A 17918-nucleotide genomic window follows, 5' to 3' on the forward strand; every position below is an offset into this window, starting at 1 on the left:
TGCTGTCCAGGTGCAACTCTTTTGAAATGAAACAGGCTATAGACAGTGTTATTGTCCTCAATCATTTAGTTTCGTGTGTTGGCTGGCTGGCTTGTGCTCCACTTGGCTAACATTAGTCTTTAGGTCTCATCTTACCCTTGCAAATTGAGTTAATAAATCCAAATGTCACCCGAAGGCTTGCTTTTAAAATGAACTCAGGATGACTCTAGTGGAGAGGTTTTCAAGCACAGGAGAGTTGAAGGGGAGGACGCGGATACTGTGCGAGGTGAAAGGGACATGTGCGTGCCGGTGTTCTAAAAACAACAGGAGGTTAGTTCTTGTAGTAGTTTTGCCTTCTGATTTGACCGACTCGCCGACACAGTCAGCAGTTGCAGTATATGGAGCTTATGGAGGCAGTTAAAACCCGAAAACATCGTACTCATAACTCTGTCAAATCTTAACACACAGACCTGATGGAGGTGTGACTTACACTTTCCAAGGATATCATTATCTCTGCAGGATACCCGCGGGGTCTTAAAAATGTGTTAAATATAATTTCGAAAAAAAAGGCCAGTCTTACATTTCTCTAGAAAGTCTTGAATTTCATTCACAAAGGTCTAACATTTGTATTGTCCTTTAATAAGATTAAATAACTCCTTCATTACTTTGTCACAAAACCTGTATTGAGTACTACAATAAAATGTTTTAAGTTCAAGTACTTGTTAACAATTGTTTCTGATATTCCATTATGAACTACATACTTTTGCCAGAATGTTAATGAAGTTGGTATAATTTCATTCTAAATGGTATAAAAAAGGTCTTAAATTTAACTTGTGGAAACCTGGGGGGACATTGCTCTTATGTCCATCGGAAATAAATGTCCATCAATGTGCTAGAAAACGCAGAGAAAAGACGAATTTAAAGATTTTGACCAGCTCACCCGGAGTCTGAAGGCAGGATACAATCAGAAACCATATCTCACTCAAAACAGCATGGATGGATTTTTCCACAACTTGCCTGAGAATGATTATGTTTTTAAGTTTTCTTCAGTGTCAAAGTAATCAACTAGCCTAATAATTATCTGAACACCCATAAGTACATTACAAACAGGAGCTGCTAACAGCTCTTTTGGAATACTTTTAATGGTGAAATTACAGATCTTTGAGATTAGATTCAGAATTACAGACAATATAAATCACGAGTAATGTAATTCCCTATGTGATTTTCTTTTTTTTTAAACCCATTTTTAACCCAATTTGTGAAAACAGCGCAAACGTTACTATATCATTCATTCCATCCAACATTTCATTTTATGAATATGACATGTGGCCTTTTTGTCCTACCATGTTCTGCTGCTGTATTGTTGCAAACATATTTTGAATCTAGCAATTCATTTTTATTTATTTAAGGTGTTCATCAGAATTCTGGACTGTTATGTGTTCTGCCCTAATGGTCATTTCTCTACTGTATCTTGATCCGTGCCGTTTGCTACAATGACTCTTTATTTTCACCAAATCGAGTCTGTAACTATTGTTATTCTTACTTATAACTTAGTTGTAGTTATTTCATGTCCTATTTTCTTTTTAATTGTAAATTGAGTTTTAGTGACCTGGGGAGGTTTCACTATAAGTGACAAAAAGAAAGCATACATTCTTTCTCTATCCATGTGAAAAACGTATGTTGTGATGTATGTTGTATTGTTTTCTATTGATGTGTGGCCTTAATATAATTCCAAATAACAGCTACAAAAGTAGCTAGACATAGTATCACCCTTGATTAACTGTACTCCAATAATGTCCCATGTAATCGATAGAAACAAGACTTTTGAGCCTCTGAGTTCATCTCATATTCATGTCACTCTCTTTCTAACTGAAACCTCAAAGGTCTTCCGTCGTGATTTCCATTTGAAAAGGCAATCTCAGGCTTGTTGCGGTTGAATGTACAGAAGTGAGTCCAAAGACAGGTCTCCAGAACTGAATGAGAAGATGTTTTAACTGTCAAGAACTTTGTAAGGCAAACATTAACGATATGGAAAATCAGACTTTTTGGATACATGGAGGGAACACTATGTCCCAAGGACTTGGATATGTGTCCCTTCTTATAAAAAGAAGATGAATGTCATCTGTACTCTTTTAATGAGCAGTCTGACCACACCCATCAGTGATGCTGGTTCCTTTCTACAGACTGCGTCAGAATCTTAATAATAAAGCAATTATAATTTTCTTACCTGGAGCGCAATGCCAAGCTTTCCACTGGAGATTAAAGGGGGACTCCAGTATTTTTTAACCTGGATACTGCTTTTGTGACGTGTCCAGCACACACTATTTCTCTTTCCGTGTGAAAGACATACTGTATGTTGTGATGGACCTTTTTCACAGCAGACATTTGTCTGCTAGGAAAAGCACAGCTGAAATTGATAACCTTAACGATGGCTCAGTTCCATCAAGTGTCCCAGTAAGATATTTCAGTGAGTCAGCATGCACAATACCAGGACCTCTCCTAAGTGGAATGCAGCCATCAGTAATGGTTTTGAATACTCCTGTGCTTTTCCTACTATGACATGTCAACATGTCTGCCGTGAAAAAGGTCTATTGATGTTGTATTGTGTTCTATTTATGTGTGCAGACCAATAAAACCAAAATCTCTTGTAGTTTCTACGTGTAAGTGTTCTTCCTGCTGAAGGTCTTTCAATGCCGATGCTTTTCTGAGACAGTGTTGTTGTTGTCTCCCCCCCCCACAGGCCTGGCCAGGGCCAAGTCCATCCCCAGCCATACCTACTCCAACGAGGTGGTGACCCTGTGGTACCGGCCCCCAGATGTCCTGCTGGGATCCACAGACTACTCCACCTGCCTGGACATGTGGTGAGTACTCCTGACCCCCATACTCTCTTTGTGTAATTTATTTATTCACTAGAGCGGGGACGATATGCTTTTGTTCAGATTTGATTCTTTCCCGATACATGGGCTCCTATTGGATTTGTGTTGCAATTTTCATTCATTGCAATCCTAGAAGTATTGTGATTCGATAGTATTGAGTATTGGGATTTTCTTTTTTCCTTCTTTTACAAAAACAAAAGTTTAATAATATACTTCTAGAGACAATATATCATGAGAAATTTCTAAAAACTGATAGTTTTCTAACAAGAATGACATTACATGTCAGTCAGTCAGTCTGACATTTATTTACTTTGTAAAAAAGGACATAATATGGATTTTCTGGATATATCATGGATATGATGTAGTTGCCATTGGTGGTACCGTACAAAACGAGAGAGAGAGAGGTGGGGGGGATGGATTCATTCTGGGGAATCGTCACCAAAATAATATACACTAAACTTATTTAAAACCCACTTATATGTAGCTCATCCTAACCTGAGGGTGTGTTCCCTGCAGTATGCTGTAGATCGGTCCATGGATCAAATGTTATTTTGTGTCCTTTGGTCACCCTCATCCTCCCACTGACAGTGTGGATGTGGAGAGGCGCTATCACACCCATCCATCACATTGACACGTACTACTCTCACTATTGTCAGAATGACTCACAGATGGAGCTGCTATAGATGTGTGTGAAACAACATTTGATTACACTCTTGTTGGCCTTTGAATACAACAACAGTAGACACATTAGCAGACATATTATCCCCTGGCTAAAGTCAAATGAATGTGAGTACGGCTGAATGATTTGGGGAAAAACTCTAATTGCATTTTTACTGACCAATACTGCCATTGTAAGTTACATTTAAAAGTTTTTCGCTTTTTTAATAAAGCATCTGAGGAACCTAGTTTTCTGTAGAGAGAAATATCAATTTAGCTCACGTATTCATTATTAAAAGCAATCTCTATCATCCTAATGATACTGCAGACAGCTCTCTGCACAGTAGCTGGCAGGTGGTGAATATGATAATGCTTTGATTTAGAAATATAACATTATTTACACTGTGCCTGCTCTTTCACACATCCATATGTGCCAAGCCAACTGCTAAACAGCATGTCGGCTCAGAAAATGACAATAATTGAATCTTGTTTTGTAGATATTGTATATGTACAGAGAGACTTTTTAACAGCAACACCACACAGCCCACTTTCTGCCTGTCGAGCATAGGAATGATACATACAGTGGTGGTGCTCCTTCTGTATCAAAGAAACTGAGCATAAAAAGGATAAAGAGCTTATATATGGGGTAGTAAATATCCACTACGTTCCCCTTCTGGGATTGCTCCGCTTCTGCCGGACGTCCCTCATTTTCGGCCAGATGTCCGTCACCTTCCTCTTTCTTTGTGTTGGCGTTCTAAACTGCGGTGGATTTCTGAGGACTATGGTTAACTGCTCCTCAGATCTCTGCAGGGTAAATCCAGACAGCTAGCTCGACTATCTGTCCAATCTGAGTTTTCTCTCGCACGACTAAAACTACTTTTGAACGTACACGTATGTTCCACCAAAACTAGTTCCTTCCCGAGGCTATTTTGCAGAGGCACCGTGGCTCCGTCCGGCGCATAGCACAGCCCAAGACTGATTGAAGTGATTGGTTTAAAGAAATGCCAATAAACCAGAGCACCTTTTTCTACCATCCCAGAATGCTGTGTTGGCTAGCCAGACCTTCTTCCGCGGCTCTGCGGAGCGCTGTATATAGGGTGATGGTGGCTCGGGGGTAGGGTGGTCGCCCCACAACCACAAGATTTGCAGTTCCATCCCAGGCTCCTCCGGCAACATGTCAGTGTCCCAGACAAAGACACTGAACCCCAAGTTGCTCCCTGGATGTCGTATGTCATTTATTTTTGTCAAGGAAAACGAGGCTTGGCCCCAAAAATGCAGTGTAGAGGATTTATTGAACAAAAGACTTACAAATGAAGGTGTCCTGAGGCAGGCGGGCAGGCAGTCAAAACCAAGACAAACGAGAAGAAAGGAAAAGGAAAAACAACCAGGAAGGAGCGACGCAGGGAAAGACAGGGAGGGAAGAAAATGAAAAGAGACAAAGACAGCACAGAGACTAAACACACAAGGTAACGAGGGTGAAACAAGGGACAGGTGACACGATGGCTCAAATCAAGCTGAGCACAGAACTGCAGAAAATGCTGGAACAGGAAATGGAAAATGGTTTAGGTTTAGGGTGGAGTACAGTGCCTGGAAAGTATTGCCCCTTGAACTTGCCTTTTGTCACATTTCACCTCCTTTTTTTTTGTGGTATGTATTTACCCCTATGGACCTTTGTTGGTAATTTGTGAGACTTTGCCCCCCACGGATGTGCCTTTCTTTTCTTTTGTTACTTTTTTGTATTGTTTGTTGTGTGCCTCATGTTTTTGCGCTCATCAGGTGTTATGCTATCTCGTGGCCAAATGCTAATTTTGGGATGGTGTGTTAGTATGAGTTGTTGTTTTAGCCAAACATAACGTTTTGCATTGTTGCCAAAAGTTCGTTTTGGTTCTCTGCCACAGCACCTTCTTCCACATGTTTGGTGTGTCTCCCAGGTGGCTTTTGGCAAACTTTAACGACACTTTTATGGTATCTTTAAGAAATCTTTCTTCTTGCACTCTTCCATAAAGGCCAGATTTGTGCAGTATCTGACTGATTGTCGTAGACAGAGTCTCCACCCGCTGTAGATCTTGCAGTCATCCAGAGTTCATGGCCTCTTGGCTCATCTCTGATCAGTTTCTCATTGTATGAGTGAAAGTTTAGAGGGACGCGGGTCTTAGATTTGTAGTGGTCTGTACTCCTTCCATTCATATTATCGACAGTGCTCCTTGGAGTTTAAAGCTTGGGATGTATCCAAGTTTAACTCTCCACAACAGTACGCCTGCCTGTGTGTTCTTGTTCTTCATGATGCTCTCTGCGCTTTACGCCTCTGAGACTATCACAGAGCAGGTGCATTTATCGGAGACTTGTTACACACACTGATTCTATTTATCATCATTAGTTTTAGGTAACATTGGATTTCAGGAACTAAACGGAGAGTTTGCGACTGGTAAAGGGTGTAATTTTGCACGCCCACTTTTTCAGTTTTTATTTGTTAAAAAGTTTGTAGCCAATGAATTTGTTCCACTTCATAATTGGGCCACTTGTTGTTGATTTTCACAAAAATTACATTTTATATTTTTGAGCCGAAATGTGGCAAAAGGTCGAAACGTTCAAAAATACTTTCGCAAGAGTATCTGCTATCTGCTTTCCCCCGCTAGACCCAGCCGCCCTCTACCCAAGCTGCATCTCATAGCTCTTAAATTGCCTCCTCAACTCCTCCACTTGCCTCCCTTCCTCGCGTTTTAGCCCCTCCCACCGAGGGAGGAGAGAGGAAACGTGCTAATGTGTTTTAGAGGGATGAGACGTCCTTTCCTCTGAAGCATCACGTGAATTCGTCAGCTGTTTGGGCGGAGTTAGCAACTCCTTCAGCTGCACGGCTTCCAGGAAGGCTGCCCTCTGTATCTTCGCCTATAGCTCCTTGGATTAGAGTGGCCCCTAAATCATGGTTGCAGCCTGTCACCGTGGTCCTACTGTGCGCCCTGCTATGCCCTGTTACACCTGCTACACTCTGCAGTGCCCTGCTACCTACTGCTGTGTCCTACTACGCCCTGCTACGTCCTACTATGCCCTGCTACGTCCTGCCACGCCCTGCAGTGCTCTGCTACGTCCTGTGATGCCCTGCTATACCCTGCTACGTCCTGGGACACCCTGCAGTGCCCTGCTATGCCATGAACTACTACGACTTCTTCTATTTCTAGTCACTGATCCATTATCTTTATTGTGACTACTATTGCCACTGTTCATCACACCCCCAACCGGCACTGTCAGACACCGCCTACCAAGAGTCTGGGTTTGTCCGATGTTTCTTCCTGAGAGGGAGTTTTCCTCGCCACTGTCGCACTAAATGCTTGCTCTGGGGGAATTACTGGAATTGTTGTAACTTATAGAGTGTGGTCTAGACCTACTCTATCTGTAAAGTGTCTCGAGATAACTCTTGCTATGAATTGATACTATAAATGAATTGAATTGAATTGATGATCCCTCCTCGATGCTCGCTCCTCGGTGCAGAAATAAGAGCTTTGAGACAACTTCCGGTTCAGCCGGGGAGCGGGGAGTCGAGGAGCTACAGTATCAAATAAGGGCCATGAGAGTCTTCATTCCGACCACACTGGTGTAAGAGTCTCCGTTCGAGCCCTGGTGACCCCTTCTGTCTGGACAGTCAGCAGGGACATCCCATAAACCCCAGCTGCATTCTCCGGCATCCAATTAAAAAACAGTTGGTAGCTTTGGGGGTTCTGGGAGGCAGAGGGATAGCATGTCTGCTTCAAGGGGATTCACAGCTGGGGCAATCTACAGGATGGTGGTCCATCCAACTGACAGTAACACTGCCACACACACACACACACACACATACACTCTCCCCCCCTGGTCACTTAGCAAGCAGTCTTCCATGAAGAAGCATCTCTTGCAGGACCGAAAGGTTGTGCAGATCTGTCTTCCTGCCACGCGGAGCATCCGTCACAGCGGCCTACAGGTTACAGGCTGCCATCTGTGAGGACCGTGTGATGGAAGACAAGGCAGGGAACTGCTCTATTTTTACCTTCGTGCAGCTCTCACACATGCCTGTCAATCCGAGCCAAAGCTGAGATCACTCAGGCGCGGTCATGCACGGATTCTTGTTCAGGGTTTAGTTACAGAGGCCGCACTGCAGAACATCTCCAACTTAAACGGTACACTCTAAGAAATGAATCCGTAAAATAACAGAGAAAGTTCTGGCAGCTCGTTACCCGGACTTTGCCCCGTAATTGAAAAAACGGAAATGTTGCGTTTAGCTACAGTTAAAATACACCACATTTGCTGGTAGCTTACCTGGTAGAGCGTGCGCCCCATGTACAGAGGCTCAGTCCTTGTCGCAGTGGCCGCGGGTTCACTTCTGACCTGCGGCCCTTTGCTGCATGTCATCCCCCCCCTCTCTCCCCTTTCATGTCTAAAAACTGTCCTGTCACATAAAGGCCTAAAATGCCAAAAACATAATCTAAAGAAAAACAGAAGAGAAACAGAATTTTCTGTTAGGCCTTTATATAATTCTCTCTGTTGAAAACTCTGTTGTAAACTCCTGAAAATTAATCAAAGAAACGTTAAAAAAGATTTTAAAAAGTTTTTTTTTTTTTTAAGGAACAAAAACGTTGAAAAATTGAAAGAATTGACACAAAATTGACACAAAATTGACACAAAATTGACACAAAATTGACACAAAATTGAAAAAATGTCATAAAAAGTGACAACGTGGAATTCTTTAATCTCCCAAAACCGTCCGTGCCAACAGAAGTTGCCGAAACACAAATTTCGCAATTTCGAAATGTTAAAAAAAAACCCAGAATTGTTGAATTCTAATTGTGAATCCCGTTTTAATGGACAGTTTCTTTTCAAATATATAGCCGTAAAACTATTAATACACAGATATTTCTTAGTGTTAAGCTAGTGGCATTCTGCAGGGCTGTAGTTAAGACCACCTTTGTCGGGCGGCCTCTAGCTCACCCGGTAAGAGCGTGCGCCCCATGTAGGCTGAGTCCTTAGCAGCGGCCCAGGTTCAAATCCGACCTGCTGCCCTTTGCTGCGTGTCATCCCCCATCTCTCTCCCCCTTTCATGTCTATCCACTGTCACTATAATAAAGGGAGAAGCCCCCAAAAAAATCTTTAAAAAAAGACCACCTTTGTCGAGTCTAAGACTAGACGAGACCACGATTCCAAAGGAAAGACAGAGACAGAAAAAAAGAATCCTCTCCTCAAGAAAATCACTCACCTGTTCATAATTTACTGTGTGATGTGAGAGACAGTATATCTTCTATTTAAGATGATCATTTTGCTTTATTATTTGTAATAATCCAAGAGCAAGTGCAGACTAACAGTGAAAAAACACCGGGCGTGTATAGGAGCGTAGCACAGCTATTTTCATTTCGGCACTCCTGTTATTCAGTCTGTCCGTTCATATTTAAACAAATAATCCAGAGCATGTTTTTCTCCCATCCCAGAATGCCGTGTGGGCTAGCCAGACCTTCCTCCGCAGCGCTGTGGAGGAAGGTAACACACAACCCACACACACACACACACACACACTTTTCTGTGATCCTGGACAGGAGCAGGATGTTGAAGAGAGCACACTGTGAGCAAGTGTCCGAGAGTTCGATTGCTCAAAATAAGTTATTCTTCGTTGCAAAAAAAAAATTCTCTGTGCTCAAATTGTCCCTTTGCAGTTGTCAGAAATGAGAGACCCCATCATAACTCCAAAGCTAGTCAGATCAGTTCATCGCTGGGTTTGGTCTCATCAGTGGATTTGTTGAGGAATAGAAAAACCTAGAATATCGGCCGGTCTTACACACGAACCTCCGTGTGGAGTCTGGATCAGAGCAAAGAAGAAAAGGAGACAGTCAGTCGTCTTCTCAAAGTGATTCTCTCTAACCTCGGCGTGGTCTCCTGTCTGATGTCTCCCGTTTGAGTGTGAGGTTTAACTCTCTGTTTTTTGGTGCACAGCATGTCAGTGGAATCTTTTTTATTTCCTCTGTGTCTCTGCTTTCCCCTTTACTGCACTCTCTGTAGTACCTGCAAATTATTCATTCAGATTATTGGAAGCGTAGCTTCCACTGTACCACTCACAGAGGGACCCATTAGAGGGACCCGACAGAGGAAAACCTCCCAGAGCCTACGCGTACTCCCTCTGATGATGACATTTATGCCACGCCGACAGACAGTGTTATTCGGTGTGTGTGCCCGTTTTTATTTGCGTGGCTTTTATCAACTGTAGCAACAACACGTAGACGGGTTATAAAATAAAGGCTTTGCCGTATGTGTGTATTCATATACATAAAGGTACATATGCACACACTTTATTTCAGTTTTTCTAATTATCTTTATTACTTTATATTTACATTGTGGTGACCCACCAGTGTGGTCAGTGTGGTCCCACAGTCTACCTGCTCTTAGCGTTGCCAGGGAACAGTATCGTCCATATGAGTGGCCAGACAGCAAACTGATAGAAATATATATGATAGAAATACTGATGCTGTGTCACGGAGATGGATGGATCTTCATGATACGGGGTTTCTTTCAAGGCAGGCTCCAGGACTGACGAATGTAGACATTTTGGGGGATGAATTTGTATTAATCTCTCTCTCTTTCTCTAACTCTCCCCTTGCATGGCTTGTGTGCCAGAGAAGGAGTGTGACTGTGCACTGAGCCAGAAAGTGAATCTGTCGGGGAAACAATAGCCCTTTGGCAAATGAGCACTGACAACAGTTTACACTCGCACACACGCGCACACAACACACACACACACACACACACACACACACACACACACACACACACACACACACACACACACACTAACCCTTCACTCCTTCTCTTTACTGTACTGGATATTTCTCAGCTCCTCACTGGTTTCACTGATTTCAATCCATCCACGGTCCAACAGCCTTTAGGCAGAAAAGAAATGGATATCTTTTGAGAATGACTTTTACTTTAATGGGTGTTGAGGACATTTAGTGTTTTAAAATGTATCCAAAGAATCAGCCAGTCATTGTTCATGTGTGTTGTTGTTTTTTTCAGTGATTGTAATGATGGTAATGCTACTGTATTTTGGCAGCAATCCTGTAAAGAATATAAGGACACATTAAAGCAATCCACTGGACGTGTAATTGTGAAATGTTTATCCGAGACAGTTTTGAATGGGAGGCCTTACCATGTGTTGTTCTGTCTTCAAGGGGAGTGGGCTGCATTTTCATCGAGATGATCCAAGGAGTGGCTGCCTTTCCCGGGATGAAGGACATCCAGGACCAGCTGGAGAGGATATTCCTGGTGAGTCCCAAAGAAAGAAAGAAAGAAAGAAAGAAAGAAAGAAAGAAAGAAAGAAAGAGAGAGTGTGCGTGCGCGCGCGCACACCAGCTCACACCACTTTCCTATCTGTCCAACAACGACAGGAATATGGCTTTCGGAGTATTGTTTGAACATTCTTTTTCATTTTATGTTTGTATGAATAGGGTCAGATGCTACGACATTGACATTTGTGCAACCAGTCTCCACTGTGCAGCATCACAGCATTTATAGCTGTTGCTAATTTCCAATGCCCGTCCCTAGAGGGGCTTATATTCTATATATATTTGTTATAAAAAACAAACATCGCCTCATTAAAATACATAATGCACAAAAACATACAGTACAAGGCAAATCCGTCTGTACCCATCCTGTTTCTGTGATCATAACAGAATCATGGATGGAATCGCAAAGTTGAGAATTTAAAAAAAAGCTATAGGACAGATTCCACAGGGCCCTACATTTAGTCAGTACTAAAAGCTCACTGGAGATTTGAAAATATGATGTTACGTCTTAAGTTTCCAACCGAGCTATCGCATTCTAACTGTAGTTAAAAAAAAAAAAAAAGTCTTCAGAATACATAATAAAATAATTCCCTATGGCCTACGCCTGGTGGGGGGGAGTGGACTTAGCCCCGGTGGGCCACCAGGCTTAGAATACCCACATGCCTTTTTGATACAGATGTAAATACAATACCTGTGGTTCTGCGCTGATGCTTTACGTTGAAGAATACTAATATTTTGAACTCAGTCAGGAAGACATGTAAACTGTTAAAAGGCCTGTTCCGTTTGTTTTCGGATAGTGGATGGACATTTGGACAACTTTTGCTCAGTATTCAAGAAGTATTCAAGTTCAATACCCAGCCCTCAGTACAAATGCAGAGGGTAAAATAAAGTGTTTAAACTTTCAAAATCCTCCATCTATTAATGTGAAGCAGACATTTTGACTTGTCATAGGAAAAGCACAGCTGAAATTGATAACCTTAACGATGGCTAAGTGTCCCAGTAAGGTATTTCAGTGAGTCAGAATGCCCAATACCAGGACCTCTCCTAAGTGGAATGCAGCCATCATTAATGGTTTAATACCAGGACCTCTCCTAAGTGGAATGCAGCCATCATTAATGGTTCTGAATACACCTGTGCTTTTCCTACTATGACATGTCAACATGTCTGCCGTGAAAAAGGTCTATTGTGTTAGTAGTAGAGCTGGGAAATATATCAATATTATATCGATATCGTGATATGAGACTAGATATCGTCTTAGATTTTGCATATCGTGATATGACACAAGTCTTGTCTTTTCCTGGTTTTAAAGGCTGCATTACAGTAAAGTGATGTCATTTTCTGAACTTACCAGACTGATGTAACTGTTCTATTATTTGCCTTTACCCACTTAGTCATTATATCCACATTACTGATGATTATTTATCAAAAATCTCATTGTGTAAATATTTTGTGAAAGCACCGATAGTCAACACTACAATATCGTTGCGGTATCGATATCGAGGTATTTGGTCAAAAATATTGTGATATCTGATTTTCTCCATATCGCCCAGACCTAGTTAGTAGAGGAGCAGGTACCGTATTTCACTTTGAAAAATATTGCTGCACGTCATTCATTCCAGTGTAGGAGGCCAACCTCAAACAGTCTAGTTGTTATGCTATCTTAATATCAGAGAAAGTGTCCAAATCATGTTGACTCTGCTTTGCAAACTTGGGCCAATGCTTCGAAATGTTTTCAACATTCCCTCAACATGAAATGAAAGCTTTTTTTTCTATTTAGTAAAGTAGTGTCTGTTCTCTTTTCTATTCAGATCTTTTTCTGCTCAGTTACACAGTTAGGCACACCTGCAGTCACCTCTTATTATCTGCCATGTCTCATGTTTTACCTGTAAGACTCCCATTTCGATAGCTTTACTGTCATTTAAAGAGCCCCTATTATACTCCTTTTTCACGCAACATTTGTACTCTTGGTGTCTATAAGAATATGTGTACATGCTTTAATGTTCAAAAAACATATTATGTTTCTCATACTGCCCATTGCTGCTGCTCCTCTGCCTGGAACACTCGGTCTGAGCTCTTGGCCCGCCTTCCTGAAAAGCCCAGTCTGCTCTGATTGGTCAGCTGGCCCACTCTGTTGTTTCAAGTTGGTCAACCAACTTGAAACAAGCCACTTGGCGGGCTGTGCTTGCTCAGGCAGCACCTATGGGCAGCACACATGAAAAACTGGGCAGGCATTCTCAATAAGTGACATCACTGATTGAGGAATTTCAAACTGGAATGGTGACAAGGCGTTTTAGGCAGGTAAGAAAGAAGTGCTCTCTGTGCGAGAGAAAGCTCCATTTGGAGTGAAATGTGCTCTTTTGTACTTTATACATCTATGACATACACAACAAACTATATAACGCACTCAAAGAAAGGAAAAATAAAAAGCATAATAGGGGCTCTTTAACATGATTATCTTTAATGAGGAAAAGAAATATGTAGTTCAGTAATGAAATCCTAACGCGATGCAGATTGTGCTGTCTGCAGGGCTGCTGACAGCGCTGTTGGCTCCAGTGTTGGTCACTGTGGACGGCAGTAGAGGAAGAGGTGCCAGCTTGGGAGAGAGAACGGGCTGTATGATCTGGCTCATAAGTAGTCTAGCATCCATCAGCAGAGCTGACAGTGTTGGCGGGGCAGGCAGAAACAAAGATCCTTTTCCATCAACCTCCTCCCTATTTCCATTACAGTCAGGTTTGCAGTTATGTAAGTTTGAGAAAGGACCCTACTGTAGAGCTTTGTAGTGTGCCATGTTGTTATCTCGTGTTGCGCTGTGTACAATAGCACAGCAGCAAAGAAAAGGTCTGGGGCCTTCTCTGTCTTTCTGAATATGCGGTGCTTATTAAGCTGCAAAATGCTTGCATGTAATATACCGTACATGTTGATCAGGCTCATTTCTTTCTGTGCATTAGTGATGACATCTTTCTGTGAGGTGGACAAACATCACCTGGGACCAGGAATCGTGGCGTATGTTGCCTCATGCTGATGGCAGGGTTAGGATGTGGTATAAACAGCATTAATCATTGCTTCCATTCTGCCTCGTAGTAAAGGTACAGGCTAACGATTTGTGTTTTCTGCACACACAGTAGATCCATTAAAGGGTAATTAAAGTTTTTTTTTTTCTCAACCCTATTTCCCTATGTTTCTGTGTCTTAGTGACTGATGCAACAACAATCGGTCACACTTTACTTGAAGGCATCTACATAAGTGACATGACACTGTCATAAACATAAACAAGTCCTACACGTTTATGACATAACGCTTCTTTTACTAAGTGTCAGCAATAAACCAATCAGAGCGTCCTCTCACATTCCCTGTAAGAGCAGGCGCGCTTGTTCCATGGCGGATTGCTATTATGACGGCGGATTTGCCTGGCGCACGCCAGCGGGAGCTGTCCGGGATGCGGCAAAGTAATAAATGCCCGTCTTGACCGGGTGGCGATGGTGCTGCGGTGCTCTCGGGCGCATCTCCTCAAGTCTGGAGAGGATTGCTGCAGCCATGGAGCGTGGGCCTCCAAACGCACCACCTGCTCCTGTTGTGCCCCTCCCCCCACTCCATCTCCGTCCACCCACTCCACCAGGAGCGCATCGCGCATTGCCACTCCCGGACAAGATCCCGCCAGAGTGTCCAATCCCGCCGTAGTTCAACATCACGTCTCCTTAAGTCCTCCAATATTTCCTCATTTATGTCATCAACACATCCATGATTCATGGAAATGTGTAAAACACAACCAGCCACAAAGAATGCTGCGACGTTTTGAGGACTGTACTGTAAAGTGCCTCCTGACCTATCCAAATACATGAAGCGCATTTTCAGTAATATTTTTCTTTGTAATTATGTATGGTTTGCAAAAATGGGAACTGCTGCGTCCGTGTAGATGAGAGAAGTGTATGCGCGTTGTGCACACGCTACAACACTATTTTTTTTTTTTTTTTTTTTGGATTTGTGTTTTTTTTTTTTTTTTTTTTGGGCTTTTTTTTTTTTTTTATTTTTTTTTTTTTTTTTTTTTTTTTTTTTTTTTTTTTTTTTTTTTTTTTTTTTTTTTTTTTTTTTTTTTTTTTTTTTTTTTTTTTTTTTTTTTTTTTTTTTTTTTTTTTTTTTTTTTTTTTTTTTTTTTTTTTTTTTTTTTTTTTTTTTTTTTTTTTTTTTTTTTTTTTTTTTTTTTTTTTTATTATTTTTTTTTTTTTTTTTTTTTTTTTTTTTTTTTTTTTTTTTTTTTTTTTTTTTTTTATTTTTTTATATTATTATTATTATTATGGCCAAGCATGCGCCCCTAAAATAGCATCTGAATAACACGCCACTGATTTTAGACTAGCGCCACTGACTTTAGACTAAGTTTTTCCTGGTCTGTGGTGGAATTGTTTTCTGAAACTGCAAAATAGCACCAGGGAACGTTTGCGCCGGAACACGCCTCCTCTTTTCGCTGAACCGCCCCCGGGAGCGCAAATACATTCCCTAATTTACCGACGTGCGTCTGTGGAGGGAAAGGTCCGCTGTGCGTCGGGTGCAAAATAGGAATGATACATGCGTCGGTGTACAAAGGCAATTGTGCTGAGTGCAAGATAGGGTCCTAAGTGTCTGACAACATTATGGAAAGGATTTCTAATGAGGTCGACCTTACTTTTAAAGAGTAAGATCATTTTTTTAATCATAAAAACATCAGAGAAGTTCTCTAAACCCACCAGACTACATGTAAATAAACAGTAATTTTAGCATCGTAAAATGCACTTCATTCAAAGTCGACAGAAACAATATAAAACTATGAAAAGCCGTTTTGGTTCATCTTTCCACTTTTCCAACCATCATAACTCTATGATGTTTGGTTTTGGTTGAAATAAACACAGAGTTTACCGATTTACATGTGAAAATATGTTGGCTCTATACACGCTAAAAGTATTGTTTTTTTAAATGGAGTCTGGTGGGTTTAGCGCTAGCGACCTCAGAGCTGTTTCTGCTTAAACAGAAAGGTCTTAAAGAGGTTTTAAAGCTCTATCTCCAAAGGGATCATTTCCATCATGTTGTCAGACACTTAGAATAATAATCTGAGCCTGTCAGCGGCCAAAACAGTGGACCAAATTGACAATGCACATTTGCCCCATAGGGTCACATAGCAGCCCGGTCTGTGGCTAATACTGGACCAATGTCAAAGATTGTTCCCATCAGTCACTTAGACACAAACACATAGGAACATAGGATCCAGGTAGAAAAAAAAACGGTAGTTACCCTTTAACACCCGTCTAGTGTCATTTGAATGCCTGATGCAATAATGCAATGATGCACTGATGCTGAGCAGCTGTTTCAATCTGGGGCCAGAGTCCGTTTCAAAATGGACTGCCTCCAGCAGGATCTCGCACCACGTCACAAAGCACCTACTCTATCAGCTCACCAAGCTTCCAGGATTGTTACACTGTAAAACAAAACCAGATTATTTCTGTATTTTTACACAAAAATATAAATGAGAAAAAAAACAATACAAAAAGAGACTGTGAATTTACATGTCTATGGTAAAAGAACATGATTTGTATTTATACAAGAGAGTCCCTTTCGTCATTTTTACAGTATTTTTTGGCGCCCGAGCTGCTTTTTTTTTTTTTTTTTTTACAGTGTACAGCTGGGAAATTAGTAGGAACTCTTTGATAATATTGAGTCATCATGGACCTACATCCCACAGGACATGGCTTGGGTAACAGACAGGTGAACAATATTACACTGGCCATTAAGTAATTACATATATTAACTGTCTATCTCTGCATTGGATTATTGGATGGCATATATATTTTAAATTGAAGTGAGCTCTCGTGAGTCCTGAATCGTCTGATCTACCCCCCACCCCATATATAATATCATCGCCAATCTCTTAATTGAAGCAGAGTGTGGCAGGGCCGACATAATGGATTTATATTCATAGGCTGTAAGGGCCTGAATAATTAATGTAGAAAATTACAGAGATGGGAGTATGAAAGGGGTCGGACCAGGGAAGAAGTCAAGTATGGAGACAAAGCATGTTGGCTGCTGTTTGGCCTCTGGGCCGAAGGCTAAAGATAACGCATCTGAGATTGGCTGGATTTTGGATGAAGGGATGAGTGGAGGTGGAGGAAGCCCTGCAGGCAGGGGCGCTCTCACAAAGCATCGCAGTAGGAGAGGCAGATGAGAAAAACAGCTTCTTATTGATTGTCTGTTTTGCCAGAAGGCAAAAGTGGGGCTTCCTCCTGCACACATCTGTAAAAGGCTCCAGCCCTCAGTGATTCCCCCCCCAGACACAAAGACACACCATGATTGGACGAGACAGGAGACAGGTCCGACAGCGGGATGGCCGCTGGCCAGACTGACGTTGAGGCTCAGCTGCACACTGCTTCCCTGTTTTTCAACTTTCTGGTGCTATCATGCTAACCCGTCCTCGCTCCAGATGGTTTGTTAGCACAGAACCATCTGAGAAGCCGTCGTTGGTTTTTGGTGTTTGGAAAAGGGGCAAAAAAGAATACCTGGCAGGTGATTGGATCAACCATCTGTCTATCACGTCCGCCTGGTGGATGGTAGCGCACACAAGAACGCAGTAGAGTTTTGGAAATTGGAGCCTGACAAGATGGATGTCTGTGTTCAACATGGCATCATGACTTTGCGTAAACATACACGCCACTTTCCTAAAGCCAAATGGCGTGTTATCTGTACGCATTTTGAGCTATCCACGTGTATGTCTACGCTGTATACAGCAGATGTAAACATACACACAACGTGGCGTCGCCACGTTGCGTGTTATCGCGAGAACATCACGCGTGTAAAAAATAAAGGTTGGGTTTAGGAAAAGAACATTGGGAAAGGCTTTAGTAACCCAAAAAAGCGGAAAAAAAAGAAAAAAAAAACATTGGGGAAGGCTTAAAATATAAAAATGTTTGTGTGTGTGTGTGTATATATATATATATATATATATATGTATATGTGTATATGTGTGCAAGTGTGTGTGTGTGTGTGAGTGAGAGTGTGTGATGGGGAGGGGGGGAGGCAGTCTTAGGCATTTCCTATGACTCTAACTTCCATGAACATTAACTTAACTTTATTTTTCTCAACATTTCTTCGAGAT

The 17918-nt window shown here is 41.7% G+C and overlaps 1 protein-coding gene across 6 annotated transcripts in view; it reads left to right on the forward strand.

Annotated features, from left to right (window-relative positions):
- Positions 1-17918, forward strand: part of cdk14 (cyclin-dependent kinase 14) — a 253273-nt gene that overhangs the window by 128369 nt on the left and 106986 nt on the right. For all 6 annotated transcript variants that reach the window (XM_039805595.1, XM_039805596.1, XM_039805598.1 and 3 more), the window contains 2 exons: positions 2720-2840; positions 10691-10784. In XM_039805595.1, the coding sequence (XP_039661529.1) occupies positions 2720-2840; positions 10691-10784 (215 nt within the window). The remainder of the gene's footprint in view (positions 1-2719; positions 2841-10690; positions 10785-17918) is intronic.

The sequence above is a fragment of the Perca fluviatilis genome, chromosome 7, assembly GCF_010015445.1.
Source record: "Perca fluviatilis chromosome 7, GENO_Pfluv_1.0, whole genome shotgun sequence".
NCBI lineage: Eukaryota > Metazoa > Chordata > Actinopteri > Perciformes > Percidae > Perca > Perca fluviatilis.